Consider the following 12,253-nt stretch of genomic DNA (forward strand, 5'->3'; position numbering starts at 1 on the left):
ATTGGATGTCGAATAAAAGCTTTGTTTAAAATAATTATATTTAATACGATTAAACGGATTTTTTGATACAATATGTTTGTATCGCGCGTATTGCATTAATTGGGTGTTATATGTCAAAGATATATATGTAAAATATAATCTGCAATTGAGTTTAATAGTTTCGTAGATGCAAATGAGTGAATAATACGAGGAATAATAATTAAAGGTATTGAATAGCGTTGCAAGTAACAGCGAGTACAGGCATATTGGGAAGAAAAGCAGAGCGTCACTATTACGATAGAAATCGCGACGCGGCGCGGCGCCTCGGAAACGCCGCGCCGGGCGCAATGGAAGAACGTTTCCGTCGACGCGTTCGAAATAATTCGATGAAGAGGAAAAGCGCGCCGCCGCAAACGAAATGAACTGTAAAGCGGAATGCTCGGATTGTAAAGCCGCCCCCGCGGAGTTGCATGAACTGTGACCGGCGGAAAAAAAGAGGAAAAGAAGGAAAAAGAGAGAGAAAGAGAGAGACCGAGGGGAACGACCCTCGCTCCGAGACTTTTCGACGCTGGGACGATCTTTAAATTAAGTGCGTCAGCTTATGACGCCCGTGTAAAGTCTTGCAGGGTGGATTTTTTATTCGCGTGCACGAGTTGAGCGGGAAGACTCCTGAAATGCGTGGCGAATTGCGCGCCGCCATCGGGGACCCCGAGGGTGAAATGAATCAAGCACACCCTCGCCACGCTGGACATACATTAGGCTGACACTGGACTTACCATTCGGAATGCTGACGATTTCTTATGTCAGGGATGAAAAGGACTAAGAGTGTTTCTCTGGAAAATCGAGGAAATATTTCGCGAAAACGAACAGGGTCTTGACGCTAGTCATAATCATCTTGAGATCCATATCCGCGATAGTTTTTATTATATATATGTAGTAATATACATACATAATAATATACATCGCAAATCTCTATATATATATTTTTTTTTAATCTAAGGAAAAGAAATGGAGAGAGAATTTTCTCTAGAACTTTAGCTTTCTTTAAACTTAATAAATAATGCCACAATAAATGTTATTTAATATCTTGACTGAAGCTCTGAATTGGAAACTTCTTTCTGTGATTCTTCTTCTAAAAACACTCTGAATCGTTTAAGCGGGATATTATTGTAGTTAACAAATGTTAATAAAATATAAATGTTAGCCATTATGAAAACAACGAAAAATGGGAGAATTTCGAGATCTGTCGAACACGAACACGGGCTACAAAAAAGATTATCGGAAAAACATCACGCAGAGTTTAACGCACCAACTGCGAGATGTATACACTCCTGGTGGATTCATAAAAATCTACTTTAGCCACCCCTGTAAAATAACATGGGAGTCAGGGCGCGTGCGATCGTAAGCGCACTATAAGAACATGAAACGCGCCGCGTTAAAAAAATCATGAGTGTACTATCTTGCACGCGTCATTTCTCCGGCGTTCCATAAATATATAAAAATTCGCTAATTTCCCCTCCCCCCCCCCGAAAAGTATCATAATTCGTCAAGAGATGCGAGTATATCCAAAGAGTATCGTCTTCGAAAATTACGTAACGCACATACATATAATCTCGGTAATTCGACGGAAAATCCAAGTGATTTCGAGAAGTAGAAATGAACGCTTGCCCATTTTTCCTCGAATGAGTTTACGACAAATAAAGAAACGAAGATTCACGAGAAATGACGAACGTAAGAGTGCGAAAGGTAATGGGGTTGGTCTGACTGGTCGGCGCTACTACGACGGGATGTTTTCGTTCGAGGGGGTGGGACAACGTAGATGGCAACATAATCCCCGATCGAGGAGCTTGGCACATGGGAACATGGGGGACATCTTATCTTCATATTACACACCCGTCGTGGTTCTCAACCTAAATTGTCAGCAATGTGTCTCCATAAGTCATAGTATCCGAAAATCGATAGGTACAAATTATCTCGATTAATAATATAGTGATACAGATATTTTACATTTAATAATCCGTTTAAAAATATGCAGAAAAATTTAAAATATAGGTAAAAGTGACTTTTTTTACTGCCATTGACGAAATAAATTTATGGCTGAGTTTATTCGAGGTCAATTTTATAAAAAAAAAGGAAAAAAAGGGGGGTGGGGGAGAGAGAGAGAGAAAGAAAGAAAGAAAAAAAAATTCTACCTCATTTTCGCAGAAATTTCGCAAAGATATTCATCTTACGTTCTCATTTCAAATACCCTGCACTGTGTATTCCTCGCAATTTCTCCGCCAGTGTCAAATACATTCTATCACGCAAAATCGATATCTCATAAGATTAATAAATGTCACATCGACTCCACGATTGAATCGATCGATGCCGTATAACGCGCACTTGGATTACGTTACTTTAAAAGTTTCGCAGAAGGCAGTAAACAACTTCTGCTTCGTACTGCGCGAGAATCACACGTGCTACCGTACGGATACGGAAGTAGATGGACGCGCGTGTACATACACCCGCATACACGTACGGGCTCGCATATAGAACGATTTCAGCGACTGAGGATGGTTTATGACCCGTAACCTTTCTCCCGTAACCTCCCCTCTCTCCTCCTCTCCAACCCCTACCTTCGCAGATCTCCACCCGCTCTATCCCGCGCAACGTGACTCCATCCCCCTGTAAACTCGATCCAATATATTAGGGTTAGCTTCAGCGGGAAGAAGCTATCGACGCCGACCTACCGAATCGCCGTCTTTGCCATTTCTGCCCGTCGAACTTTCTCAGACTCGATAGTTTGGGTTCTGATAATCGATAGAAAAACTAACGGAGAAAGTAATCAGCTCCGAAGGAAACGTGCATATCGTAGAAGATTGCATCCTTTGGTTGATTTACTATGTTTTATGATCTCTCTGAGAAAAAGATATGTACATTGCTAAAGAGAAGTTTGAATATGATTCAACAAAAATTGAATTCCTTTGACACATTCAAACTGTTTAATATTTAATTGCAGCAGTAATTTTGTTAAAGAAATAGAATAACTGCAGTTAATAATTAATTTTAAGATAAATTCATAAACGGAAAAATTGAGAATTCTCTCCAAAATTTGTTACTGATAATTATAATCGAAGTTACGATTTTATTGCGACGAGAGCCGCGACAACACACGACTTTTTTCCCTTCGATTTCCATTTTCCCCGATATGCAGTGCTCCGCAATTCTACCCTCCTTATACGATTGACCGCTACAAGGGACTCCGGTACGTTCCGCCAGACGCTGGGGTTGGCAACTTTGAAGAATATTTTTTATTCATGTGACGTGTTTGAGGGCGCGGAAAAACACATTCTCCCGATCCAAGCTAGGATCGAACCAGGGGAATCGTACTTCCACCTATACGTCTCTCGGCTAGAATCGTCAATTTTAAAATTCTCCCCGAGCCAGAGGTCTACAGTCTCGTCCTTTTCGATCAAGATAGACGAGTCAACGTAAAGCAATTCGGTCGGAGTACAAAAGCTGGACAGCTTTGATTCTGGCAAACTTTTAATACGGAAGAAAATCATTTTAAAATAACTTTTCCTTTCATTCAGTTATTACATTCCCGGCAAAAAATAAATTTATACAGCTCTACATTATTTTTATCCGTTTAATAATTATGACAAATTATTACAGCTGAATATTGTCTCAATGAGTTTTAAGCGAAAATAGCAATTTCGAAGGAACGATCGAGTAGTGTTCTTATTTGCTGAGATTTTTAGATCGTCGGATAAGCTTGGAAAATCTTGAAATAAAGATAAGAAAACTTGAGTCCCGATTTGAAGACACAATATCAATAGTACTCTTTCCCGTACGAGCGTACGGTAAAACGACGCTAAAAAAAGCTCTTTTGTTAATTGGTCGCTTAAAACCAAAAGATGGGGAGATTTCCAGGGAACTTGCGAGACGCAGCTCGTCCCGTGGGATATCAAGGAAATTCTACGGATCGGAAGTCTTTCAAATATTTAGCGGCAATATCCAATTTCTCCTCCTGTATCCCCACAATTCTTCATAGTTGATTCGCCGAGGCCATCGTTCGACTAAAGGCCATTATCGATCGATCGCGAGTATATATCTTTAATTAGAAAAGTCGTACATCTTTAATTAAAACGCTGTATGCAAAACTCTTGTATTGTATAATAAAACATTTTATAATGATAATAAAATTGTGTTGCGATTAATGGAAATCATTTTAATATTTTTCTCTTAAACTGATAACGTACTCGTAATTAAAGGTAAATTAGATAATCGTGTTTAGAACTTATATGAGCCAATGGGTAACTTTTAAGAATTTCGGAGTCACATAATAGGTTTTCTCTTGCACCCTTATTTCAATCAGGATCTGTCAACACAGCGAAGAAAGTTAAGACGCGGTATACGCGCGCGCGAATAACTCTTTAGTAAGTTGTTGGTTTCGCCAGCAGATAATTCCAGTGCACGAGAAAATTGCGGATATCAGCGACACATAGTGGCCTCGTCAATTTGGAAATGACAAGGCAGTCGGCTGCGCGGACACCGCCAAATGGAACTTCTAAATGGATAAGATATAAGAGTTAACACTCGAGCGAAAGGAGGAATTAGGTGTCTGATGTATGAGCCACCGTCATCTACCCGTTCGCTTCCGATGAAGCATGCGCTCCGTAAATGATGGCGACATTTTCTCCGGATCGTTCCTTTGAAAAATGTAGGATAAATCCAACGGGTCGCGGGAATAAAGAGCGTCATTATCAAAATATATAGTTAATATGCTAAGAAAAACGAGATGGGGTATTTCGCGTATTATGCGAATTATCAAATTGTATCCTCATCTTGTTTTAATCGCGTTTAATCCAAACGTAAAAGTTCCCGAAAATTGATATCACCGCCACCGTATCGCGGGATCGATAAACCGCGAGGGCGACGCGCGAGGGGCATTCCCATCGCGCAAAGTTTGCAGATTCGATCTCCGCGACATCGACACGAGCAAACGCACAAGTCAGGGAAGTAGAAGTGGATGGCAGGGTGATGCATGTCCCGTGTACCAAGGGGTGAGGGGGATGGCACGGAAAACGTGATCCTGTGACTGATCCGTGAAAGCGTGAAAGGGTTTCCACTCCTTTTTCCACCCCTTTATCCACTCTACGAGAACACGGGGGTGTCGCGAGGCGACGATCAATCACTCCATGCCACAGCACCGACGCACACCTCCCTTTCCACCTAACTGACATCGTCCCTCCTCCCCCCAACAACCACCCACTCTTCACCACTCCGCAGGGGTTAGGATATTCACATTAGAGGATTTCCACTAATACAGAATCGAAACGAACGACACTCCTTTTGAACCAAACGCGATATCTGTACGTTATCTACATATTGTTTATCGTTACTTAAATATTCAGATCCGAAATAAATAAGAAAAACCCACTATTATATTATATCGACAATAAAATATTTTGTATTAATGTGTCAAAATATTACACCAAAATCATATTTCCCTAAAAGACAATTTCTTGCTTACTCATTGTGAACAATATATTAATTTTTATCAAAATAAAATACACCTCGGAGAAAATCCATGATGCTCGCTACAGATTTTTCTTCGGCAAAATATTGGCAAGTATAAAGAAAAGGAAGAATGAAGGAAGGAAGGAAGGAAGGAGGAAGGAAGGAAGGAAGGAAGAATGGCTGGACTGCGAGAAAGAGAAAAAGGGCGGCGAGCGAGTGGCGATTAAGGATCATAGGGAAGCGAGCACGCACTGGAAATCGTAGGTCAAGATATCCAATGCTGCTTTTACGGGCCGTGTCCGTGTCGGGAGATACTAAAACTAATGTATTCATGAGATAATTATTTCTTGCATTCATTACGGGGCTGTAAAGTTTTTATTGGATCCTGGCCGGTCTGGTAAAGCGCGAGGCACCTTTACAAAGTTAGAGTACGACTCTCGCTCTCTCGGTCGCCTCTTTCTTCTATTTCACATGGGCCCGTTTACGGCACATTTAAGGACAGTTCTTAGCCCCGGATCGTGCCTCGGATAACCTCCGAAACTCAAACAAACTAGCGATATCTGGAATGCTAAAAGCATTCTTCAGTAATGTTTAACGGCCCGAGCAATATTTCGACGACCGTATCCGCACTGTGCAGCGGGAGAAATGCAAAGTGCTATCCTTCGTCCATGCACTTTAAGCACATAGCTGATTAATTTTGAAAAATTAATCGTGATAGTTGCAGAAATGCCATCTCACAATAGACATATAGAAAATTTACCTATTAGATTTAAACATTAAGAATATGTTTATCATTGGCCAGATTTCGAGAGCATTTGAAATAAAATGTTGAAAAAAAAAAAATCAATACTGCCAGTTATTACATGAATTTTATTAATAAGTGATCCCAATAATCTCATTTCATAATTACATAATCCCTATAACACGAGAATTTTTAGTATATTTATTTTTAAAATTTTTAAAATTTTTTATTTTATACACCATCATGCAGTAAATTCGTTATAGAAGCCTTCTTGTCCGCGCATCATTATTTTGGCTGTCTGTATAGTCTCTATTTTTATAGAGAGAACCGAACAGCCCGTATAATAAAACGTTTCTCGCGCGGATAATACAACCGTTCCCTCTCTGAAAAACACGGGGATAGTATTAATGCCGCGCGAAAGAGTGATTAATTGGAAGCGCGGCGCCGCGCAAGAATATCGACGACAGCGCGGCTTCGTCGGAACGAAGAGCCTTATTCGCCTTTGTACATCCGCCAATTATATCTCTTTAATTAGAGTCACTTCCGCGCAACACCGTCTCAGACATTAAATAATAAAGAGATGCTCGTTAAAAACTTTTTTTCACCCGCGGCCCGCCGTTTTTTCTTTCCCGCTTTAAATATGCAAATCGCAGCTTAATGGCCAATCAAAGAGTTCGGTTGGAAATTACGCGGCGTCTACTTCATTAAGCATCTTTGCAGTTGAAATCCTCCTTCATCCCCCGCCTTCGTTATTATTAAAATAGACACCACGAAGAATCTTTTGTACAATTCCGTTTAAAATGCGGTAAGGCCAGTAGTCATATCTCATTGCATCATATTTCGATGAAATTATAAATATGTATTTAAATCTTAAATATTTGTACAATATAATATAAAATCTATATAAAATCTTAGATATATATATATATTATATTATATATTTGTATTTTTGTGCGAATCTAAATTTTATCTTTAAGTCGTGTTTGTCCGTATTGAACGCAATTTTCTCAAGCATATTTGACAAAAAATCAGTAACACGTAAAAAGGGAGGAATATCTGACATTCTAACTTTGCAGACACCCATTAAATGTTCTTTGGACAACTTTTGAACTTCCGCTTGGAAATTTCCAAGGAAACTCGCTTGAAGATTTCGATCTGATTCAACTTGCGTCTTATTAGACTCCAACATCGCAATCGAGAATTTTTCTTGCACTGGTACTCAGTATTATAGAACTAAGCAAAAAAAACAGCAAAAAAGGTAACATGGATGCTGGCAGACACTGTCCCAAAAGGACGTAGGCGCCGGTAGAATATTAACAACTTCGCCCTGGAGCCCTGAAGAAAGGACATTATTCCTTCCTGCACTTGTTTCCGCTGAATGAGAAAAATATATCAATTTCTCTGTCGTATAAAAATGTGCTTATCCGTTGCGCACAAGGAATGGAAAACATTCTATGGACTTTTCCATATACCGGCACTGACACAACGAAGAAATATGCCAACGTCCGTGAAACAAAAGGAGAAGGGAAAAGAGATATGGAGATGGGGATGAAAATGATAGAATTTCCTTTCCGTTTTTTCTACATTTCTCTGATTACTATGAAGATGTATTAATTTTTCCACCATGTATTATCTTTCTTCATCGTACTACATCAATCCTAATGTTTTTTGAATCTTCTTTCTGCTGTACAAAAGTGAACGCGTGAAAGAACGATATTTAGAGAGATTAGTTTTTTTTTCGTGCGAGAAGTCGAACGATCCTGAAAGGATCAAGATTTGAGAATCGACATAAAGAGACGGAAATTTCCGATGTGCAAGGGAGGCGATAGTGCTAATGTACGGAGGCAGAACACGGAAGAATGGAGTTGACGGTGTGAAAATGATGAAGGCCGGAACCGGAAATGAAGCTCGTCGTTAATACAGTATCCTAACGTCAATGGAAAAAGTGGAAATATATGAACAATGCAGCTTACATGACGATTTCTCTCATAATAATTTATATATTTATCGTTTTACATAACGAAAATAACGAAGAAAGCGCTTTGTCTTAAACATTTATAAAGAATTAATTTTGTACAAAAGTACACGCATACTTGCTTGCCTAATTAAGTTCGATATTTTAATAGATAACATAGAAATAGAAGTTTTAGATAAATAAAAAATAGAGAAAAATGTTTTTGAATTTATTTAAATTCCTGATCTCTGTGTGTGTTTATATATATATATATATATATATATATATATATATATATATATATAACCAACAATTTTACCGCAAATCGGATGTATATCCTATACCATGCGCTTCTCTTGCAAGTCGTGTTACTTACCGAAGGGATGAGGTGAGGAGAAATCGGATTTTCCCGATGCGAGGAACGCTAAACTGAAGAACGATCGATGCCGTAGGCGCAAACGTCGAGACACGAGATTTTCGCACGTGTTCACAGGCCTGTCTACGCGATTCCCGTAATCCTGCGCCGCCCGCGCACGAGCTTTCGTCTCTCCCTGTAAAAAGGAGAGCTGAATTGAAATCGGCTTTCCGAAATTGCGCGCCGTTCCGTAAGCATCCCCAGGGAGGAAAATGCAAACACGCCTATGCTGTGTGGTTCATCAAAGAAGAAGGGAGATAACAAAAGTGCGAAGTTCGGGGGTTGAGAGAGACGCATGTGTCGTCACTCTCAGGATCCGAGACCTTCGTATCTAAATCCAAGATAAATCCAAGAGAAAAGCACTAGGAAGCATTAAGTTCAAATAAACCATTTGTGCGCGATTGGTAAAATGTGGGGGAAAGATAGCTTCTTTGATCGGAAAGAATGAGCTGTATATATATAAAATATGAAAACAAGATTTAGAATTTTCTATATAATAATTGGCTATATTTCAAATTAGATCTCTATTACGATTTTCATAATAAGGAATTAAATATAATATAATTAACAACAAAAATATGGAACGAATAAATAATAACTTATATTATAACGTATATGTTATTTCTTTTACTAAAATATTTCGTTATTTTTGAGAAATTTATAAAAAAAAGATGTTATATATGCAATGAATATAATAAGATTAAAATTCTTATATTTTTCTTTTTGATCTGACAAAAGTATTAAAAAATCAAGCATATAAAATATGTAACAGCTTATAAAATATCAATTACTTGAATTTGTTAAAATATTGTGTTGCAAATATTTTTAAATACAATAAATTAGCTTTATCCTAATTACTATAATTTACTGAATTATTATTCGTTCAGAATATACAATTATTTTGGAAAAAATATTCCATATAGTCACTAGCCACGTCATCTGTTGCAATTATAAGGTACTATAATTATAAGTCTGCTGAAATAAATGTGTTGTAGGAAATCAATTGTAGCGCCATCGTACGAATATTATTTGAAACGTGTTGCCTCTTTATAAGTATAAATCGATTTTTTCAAAAATGTTATAAAAAATAAAGCGATGAAGATCATACTCATTTTTATTGAGAAATGTTCTTTAGCAGTGTAAAAACTTAAAAAAAAATTTACGATAAGACATCTTTATAATAACTTATTAAGTAAGATATTTTAATAATAAGGCAATAATATACAAATATCACAAATATAAAAAATTTTAAAAACAAACTGACATACCTTTTCCAGTCGTGATATACTTCAGAGTATGTACAATGAATAATATTATATATATTCCGAAAATTAGTTTATATAATTTTTATAAAAATTAAAGTAGAGTAATAAAAATTACATTTATATATTAATATCGAAGACCCACTAAAGATGTTACGAATATCGAAAAACATCTGTTTGAAAATAATTGAAAAACCAGTCACACTACACGTTCTTTCACCCTTGAACTCCACCATAAAACTGACTACCCTTTTTCCTGAGGCTTATATGGAAAGCAATAGGGAATGTAAGCTCCACCCATTTCTCACCCTCAAAGAAGATAAAAAGATGTAAATTTGAAAAAAATATATAGACTATAGAAAGAAAATTATATTCCTTTTTAGTCCAAACTTATTACAAAAATACTCATATGTATACTAGAAAAGGAATATCATTCCATTATATTGCATATAACTTATGTAGGTATTACCAATTTATCATGTATTATTTCTTCAATAATTCTTATAAACATTTATATAAAATTATTGCTTTACTTTAAGGCAATCTGTTTAACAATATTTTTCTTCGTACAGCATACAACGCTCTAGTACACATTTTTGGGGGTTGATCAGATGAAAGAAGTGAAAGGGGTGAGTATTTTTTCATTCAAGGGATGAAAAAGGGTGAAGAGTTGAAAGGATAGAGAGGGATACAATTTTTTTCTCACTGAGAATTTCATCGTGCTATTCCATCACTTCAATAAATAGTAAGCAATAATTTTATATACTATTGCAGTTTTAAAAAGTTTAGTTATAGATAATATGAAGGCAACTTCTAATATCTGCCTAAATAAACTCAAGATCATTCAAGATATATTAAAGAATATTTAAAAGAAATGTTTGCTGAAAAAATACAAATCATGTATGTATTCTTAGTTAACACATGTATTTATTTTTGTAGATTGTATTTAAATATAACATTGTAGAATATTTTTGTGATCTACTTTTAAAAAACTGAAAGTAACTTCTAAAACAAAAAATGAACATAAGCACATATCTATAACATATCTATAAAAATATATTTAAAAAATTTAAATGGACCCAAATATTATTCCTTCATTGAAACAGTCTTTTTCTCTCTCTCTTTTTCTGTAAGTTTTCAATAAATGGTTCTTGATATATAATATGTACACTTATTACACACTTTCAAAGCTGCCACTTCACATAATCCTGACATCCTGGCAACCACTTGGCAAACAGGCACACTGCGAAGCAGTTTTGACAACAGCTTGTGGCGAACTGAGCTACCCTTTCCATGCAGAGTAGTCTGCGGGGTAGATCCAATACGAGCCTGCCCAATCACAGGCAGCTCCCGGCCAACCCCCAGGAGTTTATCCTCCGTAAGGAACGTTGGAGAGGGACAGCGAGCAGCGGTCTCCGGGATACCGAGCATGCTCGGACGGAGCAGCCAAAATCCCATGTGCCGTATCCTATCAATTTTGATGGAAAACAGGAGAAAAAATTGACCAATCCAATATTTGTACACTAAAAGTTGACAGATGTCTTATTAGTATCTAACTCATTTATGTTGTTGACGAATCTTAGCTTAACTTGTATAAGAGCACTTATATACTATGTCTGTAACACTTACTTAAATGGAAAATATAAAAATCTTAATGTATATACTCACAAATCGCTGAAGAAGCACAGTCAATACTTTTGCTGCTGCAGCACCCTTTTTTAGCAGCTACCCCTTTTTATGGGGAAAGGGGTTGCTGTACCCCTTTCAAAGGGGTTAAAATAGAAAAGAGGGGCCTACGTAATGTGGCGTCAAAAAAATCTTTTTATCGAACGATCGAACGGTAAATTGTGTGTGTGTGTGAATAATGGTAGTCGGAAAGTACGCTATTTCCACATTGCCCTTTTTTTTATAATCACGAACATTTGACACTTTTGTATTCCAATCTATTTTCAAATAATTAAAACATGATCTTCGATCATAAAAATTATTACTTTGATTCATATATGTCATAATAAAATATAAACAATATAAACGATGTTTAATATGATGGCTAATCGCAAAATCAATAAAAAATATATTTTTCACGTCACTTTCTTTATAACCTAACAGGTTCGATCATCTTTTGACTAATTCAATAAAAATACGATATATAGCGAAACAATATTTTAGCTTCATTTTCAAAAAACGTGATTTATATATATATTTTTTTTTTTGTTATAATATTTTATACATTAAATAACGAGATTTTTATCAAAGCATGCTTACACAGGTGGTTGGGTTAGGTTTGGTTAGGTTGAAGTTTCAGGCAGAACCACTCTTTATCCACAGAGCACTGCTGAGAGCTGAGAAATCTGATCTACGAGTTTCGAGAGTTCACCACAGTTTGCGACGCAAGATTT

General features: G+C 36.8%; 1 protein-coding gene across 5 annotated transcripts in view; it reads right to left on the minus strand.

The window, feature by feature from the left end:
• LOC143905122 (uncharacterized) overlaps positions 1-12,208 on the minus strand; it is a 32,771-nt gene extending 20,563 nt beyond the window's left edge. For 4 of the 5 annotated variants that reach the window (XR_013259111.1, XM_077420306.1, XM_077420307.1 and 1 more), the window contains exons 1-3: positions 11,523-12,208; positions 11,037-11,322; positions 8,554-8,728 (exon numbers count right to left, since the gene is read on the minus strand). Coding sequence is in view for 4 of the 5 variants with exons in the window: in XM_077420306.1 (XP_077276432.1) it covers positions 8,554-8,728; positions 11,037-11,312 (451 nt within the window). In the remaining variant the exon portion in view is untranslated. Of the gene's footprint in view, positions 1-3,651; positions 7,701-8,553; positions 8,729-11,036; positions 11,323-11,522 lie in introns of those variants that run through there. The other variant, XM_077420305.1, reaches the window with a different exon arrangement.
• Positions 12,209-12,253: the final 45 nt, after the last annotated feature.

Source organism: Temnothorax americanus, unplaced genomic scaffold (assembly GCF_048541705.1).
Source record: "Temnothorax americanus isolate GAGA-0224 unplaced genomic scaffold, ASM4854170v1 Scaffold6, whole genome shotgun sequence".
In the NCBI taxonomy this organism is placed as follows: Eukaryota; Metazoa; Arthropoda; class Insecta; order Hymenoptera; family Formicidae; genus Temnothorax; species Temnothorax americanus.